The 17936-nt window shown below is 39.0% G+C and overlaps 1 protein-coding gene across 8 annotated transcripts in view; it reads right to left on the bottom strand.

Moving 5' to 3' along the window:
• Positions 1–590: 590 nt before the first annotated feature.
• Positions 591–17936, bottom strand: part of TENM2 (teneurin transmembrane protein 2) — a 963219-nt gene continuing 945873 nt past the window's right edge. For all 8 annotated transcript variants that reach the window (XM_038413789.2, XM_043490999.1, XM_043491001.1 and 5 more), the window contains 4 exons: positions 12375–12671; positions 8966–10580; positions 4893–5023; positions 591–2479 (listed from right to left, as the gene is read on the bottom strand). In XM_038413789.2, coding sequence (XP_038269717.1) covers positions 1718–2479; positions 4893–5023; positions 8966–10580; positions 12375–12671 — 2805 coding nt within the window. In that variant the 3' untranslated portion in view covers positions 591–1717. The remainder of the gene's footprint in view (positions 2480–4892; positions 5024–8965; positions 10581–12374; positions 12672–17936) is intronic.

Genomic DNA, 17936 nt, shown 5'->3' with positions numbered 1-17936 from the left:
AAGTCTGCTCAGAGATACACTAGCATAAGTCGAGAAAAAACCTTCACTAAGTCAATGTACACCAATGTAAATGGGAGCAGTAGTAGTCAGATTGTCTGTACAATGTTAGATTCAAACAGCTGCAGGCTTGGTAAAGGTAGGATGCAATAAAGTGATTATGGCCCTGCCTCTAAAATTGAGTCACTGAGAGAAGAATGGCTCTGTTTGCAGTTTACATATCCAGTTGCAGAATTGGGGCCTATATCTGTACACCTGCTTGTAGGGTTCCCCCCCCCCCGCCACTAACTTTTTCAGTCGCTTTATTAACATAACTTGTATTTCATTGTTTTTTCCCAAATTATTTTTGTTCTGCTCCATGGCAAAAACTTTGTAAAATGTCTGCCAGTTTAACACTCGTAACAGAGCTGCTGGTGAATGTATCGCTTACCTGGAGTCCAGAGGAAGGGATATTAATAGAATTTGTATAATGTACGATGCTCGCACACCATTTCTGCATCTAAAAGGTTGCATGTAATAGGTTATATAGACAGACCCACAGCTACACACTTTTCTTTCTCAAAACATTTCCACAATAAGACAAATAATTCACGGGAGTTTTAGAGACTTTATTACGTATAAACAATTTAAACACTTTGCCATAAATTATCTTTGCCTGTCTCTATTCTTTGCTTAGCAGCAAATTAAAATTAATATAAAAACTCAATGAACAATTCATACATGTATATTACAAAAAAGTTCTTGTACCAAAGTTATTAGCTTTTTTTTTTTTTTAATTTTTTGTGGTGACCATAATGTGATTGTCTCAGTTTCTCGACCAAACAAACACACTAATAATTTTTAAAATCTGAAACAGTGATTGTGCCTTCTGGCTGATGTATGTACAGGGTGATCTGAAGTGGTGCCCATTTGCAATAGTGTAACACAATGCCCACAGCTCTACTGGAACTGATACCAACAAACTACTGAATCTAAACAGACTACACCCTGTAACTGTGTTATACTGTCCACAATGGAATCTTCAAAGACAAACAGAGTATGAAATTTATTTGTAGTGATTATAGCCACCATTTTAAATTTAACTTTACACTCTGCCCTCTTTGAATCTTTTTGAATTTGAAACTTCAGGCCAGACAAATGCAGGGTCTGAGTGCAAGTGCAGGTTTGTTATTTTTAAATTTTTTAATTTAGTATTTCCAGTGGTCTCTCGCTCGCATTCTCATTTTCCTCCAGTTATTACACACAAATCACCCAAGAGTCATGTTTTAAATGCACCTGTATCTTGCTTTAAATGAAAATCTCGAATATTTATCAAACAAGCAGTGTGAATCATTTTTGTTCCATCAGCTGGTCTAGAGAAGGTGGCCCTCTTGAATTTCTTAGTTTGCTCACGTGTGAATGGAGTGAGGTAATATAATATGAGGCCTTTTTTCTATTTTTATTTTTTTTTCTTTAGACCCAGAACAAGTGGGTAATATTTTAGGGGTACTTTTTAATTTGTATAGTTAAAGTTATCAGTCTGGCTTTAGTCCACTTCAGGATGTGGTTTTTAATCACTTGAACAGTAGCATTTAACTCAAAAAATGTGAGCTTTCTTGCCACTCGCTATCCCAAAGTAGCTCAGCCTCGTGCCCCCAGTTAGGTCTTCATCTCCTTAGGAGAGGAGATAACAGTTGTGACTACTGATTCATCCAGCAGAGGATGACAGCAGGTTAATTTGTTACCTCTTTCCCATTTCGTTCTGTCTTAAAAACTGGATGTTGCTGCTACTGTCTGCTAGCTCTGGGTACTGCTCCACTGGAAGTACATAGTATCCCTCGTAACCTTGAACCCTTCCTGTGCTCAAAAGCTGCTGCTTCTCTCCATCAGTCCATAAGCGGCTGCCCTCTTTGCCATCCCGTGCCTTCTGCTGCTCTTTGGCCCATGCTGATCCCAAGGCTCGCTGTCGAGCTTGGTCTAACACTCGTGCCTTTTCTTCATCCAGTGTGTCGGGGGTCAGTCCGTACCGTATGTTAAGTAGCAGGGTAGAATACTGGAATTCAATATTCGTAAACCTTCGAGTCCTTCCATTGATAAGGAGGGTTGGTTGGGAAACTGTAATATTCACTCCGCTGTCCAATACCTTCCGCCCACTGGTCATTGCCAGGGTGACAAGGTCACTGTCAGATGAGCCAATCTTGACAAAGTAATGGGTATCCTTTCCTTCAATGCTGTAGTGCATCTTTTCCAGGTAGTACGCACTGTTAAGCACGGAGGCAATTTTTCTGCTGTCTTCTGTGGCTATGCTGGAAATGCCAGTTGTTACGCGACCTTCCTTCACAGCAAACATGATCCCTTTCCCAATAATGGGAGTAGTTGTTGCAAACCAGTGCCCAGCTTTCTCTCTAATATTGGCATGTAGTCTTTTAGAGATGACCTGTCCCTCAAGGGCCATGAATGCTTGATTGTGTCTTTCTGTTGTCTGTTGAACTCCAGTAATTAGCTGCAAAAACAAACAAATAAGATATAGACAGCCTGTAAATGCTGACCTCAAAGTCTTACTTTATACCTTATTAAAAAGAACAAGGAGAAATGGTGCTGTAAAAAAACTATAAGCTATAGAAGGTACCACTCAAACTGTTGTTGCTGGTCTATACACTGTACAGTGAACCAACTAAAGAGAGCAATACATATACATATTGCAGTTACCTAAATCAACATAAAGGACTCAATTTTCAAAGTACCGTAGAATTGATTGATGTCAAATAAAAATACTTTCTGTGCATTTGTCTTTTCAGATACACTATTTGTATAGTATATGTATACAGATTTATCTATCTTGGTTATCTACAGCATACCCATCACAAGAGTATTCATGAGTCAATCAGCTAAAACTTTTAAAGAGGGTATGTAGAACCAATGGAACCAATTTATTAACAGATTATGTATAATTTCTGAACATTCTGACCTAGAAGATATAAGAGTAAAAATGTGCCATGTGCCTTAGGAACCTAAGTCACTTTTGAAAATGTGACTTAAAAATCTTGTCGACTTTCAATGAGACATAGGCACCTAAGAACTTAGGGTATGTCTATGCATTTTATTACACAGATTATTAATGATCTGGAGGATGGGATGAATTGCACCCTCAGCAAGCTCACAGATGACACTAAACTGTGGGGAGAGGTAGATAAGCTGGAGGGTAGGGATATGGTCCAGAGTGACCTAGACAAATTGGAGGATGGGGCCAAAAGATATCTGATGAGGTTCAACAAGGATAAGTGCAGAGTCCTGGACTTAGGAATGAAGAATCCCATGCACCGCTACAGGCTGGGGACTGACTGGCTAACCAGCAGTTCTGCGGAAAAGGACCTGGGGATTACAGTGGATAAGAAGCTGGATATGAGTCAGCAGTGTGCCTTTATTGCCAAGAAGGCCAGTGACATATTGGACTGTATTAGTAGGAGTACTGTCAGCAGATTGAGGGAAGTGATTATTCCCCTCTGGCACTGGTGAGGCCACATCTGGAGTATTGCATCCCGTTTTGGTCTCCCCCACTACAGAAGGGATGTGGACAAATTGGAGAGAGTCCAGCGGAGGGCAACAAAAATGATTAGGGGGCTGGGGCACATGACTTATGAGGAGAGGCTGAGGGAACTGGGGTTATTTAGTCTGCAGAAGAGAAGTGTGTGTGTGGGGGGGGGGGGGGATTTGATAGAAGCCTTCAACAACTTGAAGGGGAGTTCCAAAGAGGATGGAGCTAGGCTGTTCTCAGTGGTGGCAGATGACAGAATAAGAAGCAATGGTCTCAAGTTGCAGTTGGGGAGGTCCAGGTTAGATATTAGGAAACACTAGTTCACTAGGAGGGTGGTGAAGCACTGGAATGGGTTACCTAGGGAGGTGTTGGAATCTCCATCCTTAGAGGTTTTTAAGGTCCAGCTTCACAAAGCCCTGGCTGGGATGATTTAGTTGGTGTTGGATTAGATGACCTCCTGAGGTCTCCTCCAACCCTAATATTCTATGATACACTAGAATGCTACAGCAGCAGAGCTGTGGGTTCTTCTATCACTGTAGTAAAACCACCTCTCAAGAGAGGCATTATGTAGGTCAATGGAAGAATTATTTAATTGACCTAGAGGTGGATTAGGTTGGTTTAACTAAGTCTCTGGGGGGGGGTGAATTTTATACTTCCCTGAGCAAAGTAAGTTTTAGGTGTAGGTCAGGCCAAAAATTATTATTATTTTTTTTTTTTTTGAAAATAGAACTTGGGCCCCTAATTCACTTAGATGCTCTTAAAATTTTACTCTAAGACTAGTTACATTACTATAAATGTGGATAACTCCACTGACTTCTGAGAAATTGGCCCAGTATTTGAGTAAGTAATTCCAAGTAAGTGTGTGTAAGCAAGCATATGCCTTGCCTATTCAGGCAAAGAATTAAACATCAGTTTACTTTTAGTTGCAACACCAAAATTTACAACTCAAACCTGCCAAAAATTAAGCCCCCAAACAAAAAATATGAATTTTTCCTATAAAATATTGTAAGTAAAACTGTTCTTTAATAGTATAATTATAAACCACATTTTTATTCACATAAATAAAAGGCATAAGGATTATAATGATAGAACAGATAAGTTGTATGTTGAGATTTCCATTTGCTATTGTTAATCGAGTAACAACTCAAGGGTATATATACGAAGAACTAACAATGCTGCTATTATGGTGGTAATCTAGGTTGGTAAGAAAGATGGCATGTTCAGTACTTCAAAAGCTAACTATATTGAATTTCATATCACTATGAAACAAATATTGTGCACTCTATTTATTGTAGACCCTATGTCTATAGTCATAAAATGATACCCAAATACAATATAAGACCAACAAAATCTCTTTAAAACACCAAGAACTTCAGCATACCTGTCCATTTTCACAGGCTTGACTTTCTGACAACTCATATGGAGGTGGCACAAAGTACATTTTTGCTCTAGGGAAACCAGGAATAATGTTGCTGAGCTGAAATCCAAACATCACCAACCAGCTCTTCACATCTAAAAATCAAAAGTAAATACATGAGTGAAAAATGAAGGTGAGTAATGTGTATCTCAGGGAATCTATGGCCTCAACTCTTGATTTCAAGTAGAGTTTGGCCTCTGAATTTCTAACCTGTTATTGCTTGGAAGCTCTCATAATTGTACTCCTCCAGAGTGAACTGATGCAAGAATGACTTTTAAATACATTATAAATAGCCACCAGTGACATATAGCTATAAGGACAGTTAAGCACTGGAACAGGTTACCTAGAGAGGTTGTGGAATCAAGGGGAAGTTTTTAAGAACAGGTTAGACAAACTTCTGTCAGGGATGGTCTAGGTATATTTAATCCTGTCTCAGTGGATGGATTAGATGACTTCTTGAGGTTCCTTCCAGCCCTCCATTTCTGATTCTATATCAGCTCTCTGGTTAATCTTTCCATCTTGTCATATGGAACTGACATCCAATATATGAGTGATCTAAACATTTCCTACAGTTCACCATAGTTACCCATAGCTCTGTCATCTCTTGATTGGATTACTACAATGGGGCTACACTCTGTGTGATACTGGATTAATGCTTGTGAGAACACTTGGAAACTTCCTCTGGCACAAAATGTGGTTCCCCTCTTAGGCCCTACTCCGGCAAAGATTTAAACAGGTGAGTAGTTCCATTCAAGTCAAGTCCATAAAGTGTAAAACATGCATAACTCTTTGCAGGATCAAGGCCTTACATAGTGATGTTTCACAGGAAACATTCCTCCTCTGCTCAAATGTCAGTTTTTGTGAAGTCCAAGGTATTGTTTTTTCCCAAAAAAGCTCTATCTGGTTTGGATCCTGACTACCAGATGGTTCTGTTCTATTCTATATAGGTTCCTGTCCTGCACTCATCATGGTAAAATCTGAACATCTTCCAGCAGTGCATTAAGCAACATGACTAAAGTAGTTGAAAGAATTTTTCCAAAAGCATTCAAAATACTTAGTCTGCATGTTTTGGAAAGGTATGGCTTTTGGATTATTCAAAAAAATTTTTTGAACATTTTTATTGAAAATGTTTCTGATTTTTCCCTCCCTTACTCCTTTCTCTCTGAAAATGGGGAGGGTGTGGGAGAATGAAAACTTTTTGCTCTGGGGTTTCATTGGAAAAAAAAATTCAAAAATTTGTTTGAAAAATTTTGACCAGCTCTCCTGCCTGACTTAGAGACCACCTCTCTCCATGTGCTATCATGACTGCAGAAATCAACTGACATGCTGGAACAACAGTAATAAACCCCAGATTTAAAGGAGAGGAGACTGATGTCAGCAAGCGTCGGACTCAAACCCTATCCTGCACTTCATTGCCAGAGCTTGAATCTGTTGACATCCAGACCATGTTACAAGCTTGTTTTCCTAGTGCCCTTTAGGGGTGGGGTGGAATGAGCCATTACAAATCTAATTTTAGTGGATGGAGAAGTTTTGAATGTGTAGCTTAATTTTTTTTTGTTCCTCTAAATAGTGAAATAAATAACGTAGTACAAAATTTCAGATTCTATCCTGGTTACATTAAAGAAATGTGTACAGATCTTCCATTGCATTATAGATTTTCCCTTCAGCTATATACAGCATAGGACCATTACTCCTTTTTCTCATGGTTTGTTTGTTATCAGATGGAAGAACATTACCTCCCAAACAATATACTTTAGCTATCCCCATTTGGCAATAAAGAGGAGGTTCTCTCTCATTCTAATAGTTCATTATTTTCTATTTCTAATGTTCTTCTCAGGCTGTCGTTACACAACTGGAGAAATTCTTTTCCACAGCAAAAAGCTGTCAGCAAATCAGGTGTTAACTGTAAATATGTCTAGAGGGCTGTGTATGAAGGTTGTATATATTTCTCACTTATGAAAATTAACTCCATATATAACAACTTCTTGTCCAAGAACATTCTTTTAGTCCAGAGAATCCTATGATAGCAGTATGTATCTGCATTAGCACTAAACCATTTTTTGGCGGAATTAAAAGTGCTTGTACAGTATGAAATTAGTACATCTTTTCTGAATTTCTTCTGTGGATGCATGAATGAAAAATGAATAGATGAATAGCGAGCAGATCGAGGGACGTGATCGTTCCCCTCTATTCGACACTGGTGAGGCCTCATCTGGAGTACTGTGTCCAGTTTTGGGCCCCACACTACAGGAAGGATGTGGATAAATTGGAAAGAGTACAACGAAGGGCAACGAAAATGATTAGGGGTCTAGAGCACATGACTTATGAGGAGAGGCTGAGGGAGCTGGGATTGTTTAGTCTGCAGAAGAGAAGAATGAGGGGGGATTTGATAGCTGCTTTCAACTACCTGAAAGGGGGTTTCAAAGAGGATGGCTCTAGACTGTTCTCAATGGTAGCAGATGACAGAACGAGGAGTAATGGTCTCAAGTTGCAATGGGGGAGGTTTAGATTGGATATTAGGAAAAACTTTTTCACTAAGAGGGTGGTGAAACACTGGAATGCGTTACCTAGGGAGGTGGTAGAATCTCCTTCCTTAGAGGTTTTTAAGGTCAGGCTTGACAAAGCCCTAGCTGGGATGATTTAACTGGGACTTGGTCCTGCTTTGAGCAGGGGGTTGGACTAGATGACCTTCTGGGGTCCCTTCCAACCCTGATATTCTATGATTCTATGATTCTATGAATATAACATCTGAGTGCAATGAAATCTCTTAAAGTGAGACAGACAGGACCCACTGGATTTGGGGGCTTCTGAAATTAATCACTAGAGGCCAAAGTGTGCAGTTATTAACTGAGCCAAACCGTGATGGACATTGATAGTTTTGTTCAATTAAGGACCACAGAGTTAGACCCCCAAGAATTCAAGATACTTCGATCACTGATAAATTCTTTCCCAGTATCAAGAGCAAATACTAGTGTCTTCAGAATGCAAAACGACTGAAGGGCAACCTGAGAAATTATGCACACACAATGTAGTCACAATCACAAAGAACTAACAGTCATAACTTTTCTTGAAGTGCTACCACAAATTGTGGTAGCTTTGTTTTTTAAATTGTACTGCTGTTTTTAATTACAAAATGCTGCAGAGTCAATTCTCAGAGTTTCTCCTGAATACATCTTAATTACCTTTCTTTTTAAAAAATGGTTTGCAGCTAGTTCAAGTACTATGTGATCCTACTAAGTGGCAAATTAGTAGTAACTGAGAGGAAGTTAGATGTGTCACCCAAACCCAGTACATGCAATCTAAACTGATTTATTGTTTCCACATCCTAACACTACAGATGTTTCTCAGTCTTCCAAGAGGAAACAATGTTTAAAACATTAAGGTTCTTTTCTTAAAGCAAGAGCTAAAAATAGGTTGGAGTTTAAAGGCAGAATGGGGAAAGTAAATAAATGTTTAATCAGTGCCACTTGTGGTAGTAGTTCATGTTGTGCCCATGGACAAAGTCAGCAGGTAATTCTGAGGACACTATTGAAGGAATAGGGCACTGGACCGGAGGTCAGGAGACCTGAGTCCTAATTCCTGACTATGTCACTGACCTGCAGGGTGACTTGGGGCACTCAGTTTCATCTGTCTTCATCTTTTCCCTTTGCAAAGTGGGGATAATGGTACCATCCGTTGCATAGCACTTTGAAATCTACGTGAAAAATGCTACATAAAAACTAAATATTATTATTTATTATTAGTTGAAAATGATTCCCCTTTATTTAATAACCATGTGTGTCTCTCTTTCATAGGTTCTTAATCTGGGGGTCACAACCAAGAGTCAGGGATCAAGACTATGTTGTCCTTTTCATACTCCTGAATGGGAAGATGGCCCTAGCTTAATGGGAGAAGGGTTCTGCAGATGGATGAGGAGACAGCAGAAGGAAAGTCCTGGAATGGAGAAGTCTGATCTATTTCTTTTTCCAACACACAATTCTAAACTTTAGAAATTTGCACTAAAACGTTTTAGAGAACAACTGCTAATGAGTTCTCACCTGTTACGTAATTCTTTAAATCAAGTTCATTGCTGAGAGGGTTGTTGCTCTTGAACATGTACAAGTTGAATGGAGCAGGCTCCTTACCAATATTTTTCCACATTGTGTAATCGGGCGATGTCCAACGCCCAGCTAGAACATCATAGTCTCTCTGAGTAAAATGAACCAGCTTGGTCAGAGGATCATACAGCCCTCCATGAAATCCAATGACCAACTGAAAGTCAGGGTTGGAATCATAATATATCTCTCCATATGCAGTGTACTGAAGCTGCTTGATCATGAGGCCATTAATACTGAATACTGCCAGTGGTGTACCTGTGTTATCGGAGGCAACATAGTATTCTTCTCCACTGCTGCTTTCCATTGCAAACAGATGGCCTTGTAGATCATAGTATAGAGAAGTAATTTCTGAATTGGAATGATTGTAAACATGTGTCATTCTCGTTGGGTTGTGAAGGTCAGCATAAAAGTACTGAAGATGGTGCCCCAAGTTAGTCTTACAAGAAGCCCTTCGCCCTAACCCATCATAACGGTACTGAATACTCCATCCACTTGCTTTGTTGTAAGCTCTTGTTAAGAGACCTTTTGAGTTGTACTCAAATATATCTGAGCCTCGTTGACATAGGAACCCATCATCATCAATTTTGTATTGCATGTCACCCAGACGTGTAATCCTGTCTCTTAGATCATAGCGTAGCGGCATCAACCGTACACTGTTCCCTGGATTCAAGAGATGAAGATTCCCATTCAGATCATAACTATAACGCCAGGTTGGTCTGTCATTTACTGCCACACTTTGGAGCTGCCCATCTCCATCATAATCATAGGTATATTTGGTTGTGTTGGCATAAGGTCCAAGCTTCAGTTCTCTCTTTGTTACTCTTCCCATGCTGTCATACTGGACTGTCATCCAATACATGAGTGATCGGAACATTTCATACTGAACTTCTTTAATACGCCCATGGGTATCAAAGTGTTTACTCAGTGTCATCACTGCTGTAGTAATTATTTGATTTATATCATAATAAATTACTCCAAATTTGCCAAAATGCTCTACTTTGCCAGAGATCTCATCATAACGATAAAGATCAACAGGAAGAGGAGTCTCACTTATTATAGGCTTGATGCTAGCAATCCGAAAGCTATTATCATGATAGGTATAATCAAACCTTGCATTGACCATGCCTTCTTCAGAAAACCTGTAGATTTGTTTGTCAACCAGTGGACCAATTTTACGGTACCGGATTGTGCAAGAAAAGCCGCCGCTCTGTAAGTTAACCATTTTCAGAACTCCAGTAGTTTCATCATATCCAAAAGTAACTGCAGTGCTATCATAAACAATTTCAGACAGCTTGGATAGTTTCCCGTACTTGTAGAAGACTTGTCGACCAGTTCCTAAAAAAGATGTTTTCAAAATCCTCCCATCATCACTGTAATCAAAAATCACTGAAGCATTGCTTTCAGGAGGGTTATAAATATTCCTAATGTAGCCAATAGATGTATGAGTGGACATGCTGTGCCGAGCAACACTAGGCATGGTGACAGCCTGGAGACGGTCTGTGGAATCGTACTCAAAGATGTACTGCCGTTGGCTCTGAAGCAGTAGTACCATGGACTATTACAAAAATAAAAAGACAAAAGATTATATATTTTTACTGTCTTTCCATTTCTTTCACTTTCTGAACTTATGGGGAAAAAAGCAATTTTTTTAAATCCAAAAATTTATTGAATAGGTTTCAGTATTACAATAATAATAAATATAAATAAAATCCAAATACATCTAAGGCACAATGCTGCCCAACAATATTAATATATTGCCACCATCTAAGATAAGTAAATTTTCCTCTTTGAAAAAAAGATCAATCCTGAGAAGGAAATGGAAGGAACATTGTATCAATGTCTTCCACCCTCTTCCTTTACTGTTTTGGGGAAAGTGAGTTTAATGCCCTAATTTATATCTCCACTGGCAGTTGTAATTTACACTGAATACTGTAAAACGTGTGGAGAAGCTAGCAGAGAGAACTGTTCTAGCATACCTAAAACAATAGACTGGGAGGGAGGGTGTTTAGGGAACATGGCATGTGGTGTTTTTAAGGATTAGATAAACTCTCAAGATCAAAATGATTTAAATTAGGTTAAATAGAAATGAATTACCATATTTTCATTTAATAAATAATGATTAGAGATGAGATATCTGCAGCTACTGGGATGTTCTGTCAGGCTTAGTCATGCATTTTAAAATAGTAAAATTCATCCTGTTAGTTCATGCTATTATATGATGACCTACTCTATTTTATGGATATATCAGAAGAGCTGAACCATGAACAAAGTATTTCCTTTGATTAATTGAATAACTAAAAAATTCACAGATCTGACACACAAGACTTTTTAACTGTTGGAACACTAAGAATCCTAGGTCATGTATATGTATGTAATAGCAGAGTCTCTGTCCTGAATGTACAAAAGACTTTAGGTGCCTAAGTCCCAGTTTGGGCAACATTACAATGTACAAAACTCCCACCTAATCCTGTAGGTGCATAAACACATTTGATCCCTTAGTTTTTGCAGTAAAAGGACATTAGAAGCTTACGTTTCTGCCTTTTTACATGTGCACTGCTGCCTCCCTTCAGGCATCTGAGCACCTGTCTCCCATCAAAGCCCCAGAGCTATATTTAAACCAGGGGCAGACAGGCAATCTTGTGGGGCCCAATCCAGTGGGTGCCCTCTGAGCACATCTCTCAGGCAAGTTGTGATGGAACAGCTGGGGCTGGTTGGGGGAGGAGGAAGAGATTCCCTCATAACTTTTAGCCCAGTAGTGAGGGCATTCTAATGGGGGGCTCCATCAGTCTCTCCTGAAGCTGCTGCCCTCTGGAGAGACTTAGGGAGACCCACATCCACCAGGTGCCTATAGCACTCACCTGAGAGATAGCAAATCCCTTCTCCCCCTCAGGTGGAGGGGGCACAAACAGGGGGTTTCCCACAGCTCAGGTGAGTCCTCTAACTCCTGGGCTAGGTTTCCTCCCACCTCCAGCTTCTTGTATAAAGGCCTAGCTCCAAACAGAGCTCCTGGCTATGAATTGCTAACACAGACAGGTCCCTTCCTGCAGCCCAGACTTCGGTGCCTGTCTCCATAAGAGGGGCACATATTCCTCTGGTCGGCATCTCCCATTGGCTAGTTTAGGCTGCACTTCACACCTAGCTTCCTGGCTTTTGTGAATCACGCTCTAATGTGCCTCTCTCTCTCCATTCACTGGATAGGTAGCATAGGCACCTTATGCAGTCTTTGCGAATCCAGTGATTTCTAGATGCCTAAAAGTTAGGCACTGCAATGCTCAGCGTCACAAAGCCTAACACCTTTTGTGCATTCAGCCTTCGTAACTATTGCTGTAGTTTAAATTAAGCCACTTACCTTTTCCAGGTACGTGTAACTCCACACTTTCCCATCAGCAAACATGCGGGATATGATTCGGCCTTGCTTATCTATATCTGTTCTTTCGCTCATGGCACCACGTTGAAGTCCAGCCAGTCGTCCATTGAAGAAATAAGAAACGTTGACAGCAGCAAGCCCACTGCTGGGTAGCCAAAGAAAAGGACGTCCTAGCTGATCATAAATTATTCTCAGTGTAAACTTCCGATGATCATCATATATTTTCTCTGTGCGGATGTTTCTGTCATAATCAATGGATAACAAGTTCCTTCCATGGACCTGTACAAATGGAAGAAGGCTGTGTTCAGTGAATCGATAAATCCTAGCCCATGCTAACTGCTACATGAAAATACTAATAAATTGAAAGGACAATTACATTTCCCAGAATTTGCTTAAAAAATGCAGATGTGTTTTGCTGAGACATTTTACAATACATCCTGGGCTAGCAGTAATCTCTGAGCAACAGCCCCGGGTTTGTTATAAGCTGTTAACATTTAATAGATACCCACAGAGTATGCTCAGAAGTAATTTTTCAACTATATTTCTCAACATTTTTTTCATACCAAGACCCCACAGTACACCAGGAAAGAGTTTTGAGGACTCCCCCTTCAATCTAGCCATATAAATAGGAGGGCTGCCATGACCACTGTTAGAGTCACAACCCCAGGTTGAGAATCCATGCCTTCAACACTTTCTCCTTTTACTTCCCCCACTTTCAACAGAGAGGGTTTTCCGCAGAGGTGCCGGCACATATGTTTTTTGTTCAGTCCTTTTTGAGGCTTTGGGCTTTGATCCCACAAGGTGCTTGCTGAGCAAGCTGAACTCCCAGCATCTTGCAAGCTAAGGTCCCTAGTAAGCAATAAAAATCCCATAAATTTCTTTAAGCTGAGTAAATATATTTTACTTTCTCACTTCCTTTAGTAAGATTTTCAAAAAACAAACACTATACAGCATGAAAAGTTTCAGTCCCACAGGAAACATTTTTGGAAAGTCGTGAGCATACGAGAACAAGGGGTTGTAAGAATTGTATATGTAACCTCAACTATAGCGTTCACTACTGCAAATGCTATAAGAAAGATAAAGCAGTATACTCACTGGAGGTCAAGCCACAGAAAATCCAGGCCAGCGCTGTAATCTAATAAAGCTTCTTAAGTAATTTAATTGTGAACGCACCATTAATAAAGTAGAAGTCTGTAAATTAGATATCTTTTGACAGCAAGGACTACTTAAGAAGTATTCATCTGTTCCTGGGAATTTGTTCTTCATCTTATATTTTACAGTAGCTTTGATTAAGCAACATTTTCTCTTATCCAAATTTAAACTGCACATCAAACAATATGTAAATTAATCCTGAGCCTTCCTAAAGGACATAAATTATTCTGAATTATTTTCACTGGCAGAGTAAGCCCAAGTCCCATCCCAACCCACTCTGTAGGAATTCAGTTCTATAAAAAGCAATTTTTAAATTAATACAATTTTGTGTTCATAAGAATTTTTTTAAAATTATCGTACATTTTTCTCAGTCTGATATTTTCCAGTTAAAAGAGCTGAATTTTATTAACACAGTTTTCATTTCTTTAGTAACTCTTAGAAATTGCTTTTTATGTGGGATTTCCCACAGAAGGTTTTGATATTGACAAATAGACTAGCTCCGATGTGAAGACAACAATAGTAGTTAAGAAAAAAAATTAGGAAAGGAAATGCTCCATTATATTCCTTATTCAAAGCTTTAGTAAAAAGGAAGTCTTGGAAGCAGAACTCAGCCATAGAGGGCAAACTTTCAGAAGTGGCTACCATTTCTGTGAGTGCAAAATCTGTGTACATGTCAAATGTCCATGGAGACCCTGCATTTTAAGAGCTACTGGGGAAAACAGAGGGTACCTGATTATTATATTAAAGACATCTGCCTGTAAAATTAAAGGAAAATTCTAGCATAGCTCCGAAATTTCAATTCTTTCCAAAGTAGCTAAATTATGAAAAAAGCTTTCCTGGTGAATTCCTCAAATTAATTGGACTAATACATTTCTATTAGTCATATGCGTCTGTGAGGATTAGAGGGAATTTTAAATTATTTTTGTATATAATTATCCTAATTACAGGGTTTTTAAAAGTTTCCAAGATGTTCTTAAAGGTCTTTTCTCCTTCTAGACCTAAAATTACTAGATCATAAATTCTCTACTGCTATATGTTGCATTGTGGGTTTCCATCAGTAAGTGATGTTGCTATGCTCAAACATACGAGAGCAACAACATCCCATCATCAACACTGAAATTTATGATCCTATAAAGCCAGTGGTGGGAGTTGCTGTTTGAACCTCTGGAGGTCCTCACAAAGCACCAAAACCCCATAACCAGCTCTTATTCCTCTGTTGTCTTTATTTGTAGGAGAAATGGTGATCGCCTGCCTTCTTGGATGTTTTTTGTGTGGAGGGAGTGAGGCAAAATCAATTGTTTGAAAATTCAGCTCTTTTAAGAGTTTTGCATCTTTATAAACAGCTTGACATTTTTGCCTCATCACAGCAGCTGTATCCTTCACCCTGCCTTTGCCAGTAAACCTGACTTTAAGGGCTCTCTCTTTTTGCTCAGAAGGAAGCTGAATCTACTTTACAAAGGTTATTAGGTTTTTGTCACAGTGAGTTGAAGTACCAGCTTTCTGAACAATTATACACAGTTAGCTACACAAAAACATTACTCTGAGAATAAAGAAGCACCTGTTTGATAATTCAGTAACTTCATTTTCATTTGTAAAATAAGTAACACCACAGAGTATAATTGCAATGTCATATTAATTATATAGAAACCCAAACAAAATGACTAACTCCCACTCCTTCAGGGAACGCTAACAACACTATATGACTATCATGACTGAAGATTATCTAACAAGCTATTTTTCTTTTGTTCTGCTACCTACACATACATCTGCTTCTTCTTTTTGCTGTTGCTGTGTAAGTCACAATAGGGAAGAGCCTTCTTGACGTTGGTTAATGGCTCTTCCAGCAAAATTCACTTGAGTGATATTACAGTGTATACAAAAACAAAACAAAAACAAACCAGAAAGTGTAATCTCTCTCTCTGGGTTCTGTATTAAATTGCCTGAACAACATTTAATACACTACTGATAATGTACCAGTAAACAACAATATCTGACGTAAACTGGTTAATATAAAAAACAGTATACACTTTCCTATATAGGCGTAATTATGGCTCTTTAATCCTGACCCCCTACTAAGGCAGTGGAGCTTTATGCTGGCATAGGCAAGAGCAGGGATAATGCCTCCACAGCCACCTTGGGGAGTATGCTCACTGGGGCCCTTGTTAAACTTTTAGAGAAGGTGTAGCATGCTCTTGCCCCAGTTATGAGCTAGTGCTTGGGGGAGAGCTACATCCTAGCACTACCATGATGTTGTTCCTGCCATTAGCATTAATGGCCCCTTATCTTTTCCACTCAGGGAGTGCAAATAGGAGAGTTAGGTTGATGTTAAGTGCTCAAAAATTCATAAGTCATGTAAACACTGGGATAAACTACAGAGACAAAGCTCATGTCTCCAATGGTGCAATGTTATGCTCAACAACACCCCATGACCCTGGTTGGGATAAACTACAGAATTACTAATACAGTATTTTGCTACCATAATGCTGATGTGGTAAACTACAAGTGGATAGTTGCATGTTGAGCAGCAGGGGTTTTCTGCCCAGAAGAATGTGGATGTGTCAGGTTGCGATCAGAATACTGATAGCACACAACACACCAATGAAGTATGGATGTATGGTTTTGTACGGCACCCATCCCATAGTATCTGAGCACCAACAATCAGGGAATGACTGCATCTGACCTCTCAATTGAGAGTCCTCAAGAAAGAGGCTCTTGAATTTGAGGTTGAAATGTACCTGTGTCCCATAAACAAAGCTGATGTTATCTCACTTCAATCATGGTTAATATTTACATGTGAAATTTCAAGAGGGAGATTTAATATTGAAACTGGTATTTGCCTTAAGAAATTAATCACATACATGGACAGACTCCTGGACTAATGCCTTTCACATGCCCCTGGCTCTGTGTCTCTGTCCCAAATTTGGGCCTCAGCTGAGAGGTGTGAGTGTAAATACTCATGGAAGCTATAACTCATTATCTCTTGTGCCCTCCCTTCGTGCTGATCTATCCCACACTGCTGCATCTCCTTGTCTACCTTGCATCCCACCAGCTCCATCATAATTTTCCAGTACAGTTGCTTTTATTTCATTCACTAAACAGTTTACAAAGGTGAATTAAAATAAATGAAATGCAAATAAATTCTACACTTTCTCCCTCATTTTCAAATTGCATTTTCAGTCCACTCAACCTGCTATAATCTCATAGTAATTTCCATTTAAAAGAGCTAAATGGATATGTGATTATTTTTACAGAAACTAACACCAGACAATTAAATGTTGAGGTGTTGCTAGATAAAGCTGTGTTTTGGTTTGCATAAACATGATGGAAGAAAATCTAACTCTGGCAAGGATTCAGCTCTAAGATTTGTGCATTTAACTTCAGTTAATTACCTCAAGTACCTCTATTAAATTTTTAATATTTAGAGTTAGGATTATAGCCATTTTATTTTAGGGCCTCATTTATTTTTGTTTTAAAGACCTAGTCAAAATGCAGAGCTGATTTATCTTAGAAAAGGAGTGATTACTACTTATAATCAACTTATACACTACAGCATATCAAAAATCAATTACACAGTCCTAAAATCCAGTCATTAAGGATTTAGCAGCTAATCTCATTCCAGTTTTTGTCTTTTAAAAAAATACAGGAGCATGCAACTCTGAAGGTACAGACAGCATAAAGAAAACAGGGAGAACTACTGATAACTCACTGCTGAGAATTTGCTAACCACTAAACACCAGGAGAATGTTAAAATGTAACATCTCCTGTCTTACTTCTCTCTGCAGATAACTAAATGGTTGATTCACTGTATAATATCTAATGATAAGACACTTTATGCAATTCCTTAAGGAACTAGGTGAAACAATCTTGGAACTGCTAACAATTATCTTCAAGAACTCAGGGAGGACGAGTGAGGTCCCAGAGGAGTGGACAAAGGCAAACATAGTACTTATCTTTACAATGGGGAACAAAGAGGACCTGGAGAATTATATACCAGTCAGCCTAACTTTGATACCTTGAAAGATGTTGGAACAAATTATTAATCTATTTGTAAGCACCAAGAAGATAATAGCATTATAAGGAATAGCCAGCACAGATTTGTCAAGAATAAATCATGCCAAATGAAGATAATTTCTTTCTTTGACAGGGTTACTAGCCTAGTGGATAGGGAAGTATATATGTGATATCTCTCGATTTTATAAGGCTTTTCACACCATTTCATATGACATCCTCATAAGCAAACTAGGAAAATAATGCTTTGAAGAAATTACTATAAGGTGGGTGCACAACTGTTTGAAAAACCAAACTCAAAGAGTAATTATCAGTGGTTCACTGTCAAACTGGGAGGGTGTGTCTAGAGCAGGGATCGGTTTGTTTACCTGCTGCGTCTGTAAG

The sequence above is a fragment of the Dermochelys coriacea genome, chromosome 8 (genome assembly GCF_009764565.3).
Source record: "Dermochelys coriacea isolate rDerCor1 chromosome 8, rDerCor1.pri.v4, whole genome shotgun sequence".
Taxonomy (NCBI): Eukaryota; Metazoa; Chordata; order Testudines; family Dermochelyidae; genus Dermochelys; species Dermochelys coriacea.
This window is presented reverse-complemented; position numbering and strand designations above follow the sequence as displayed.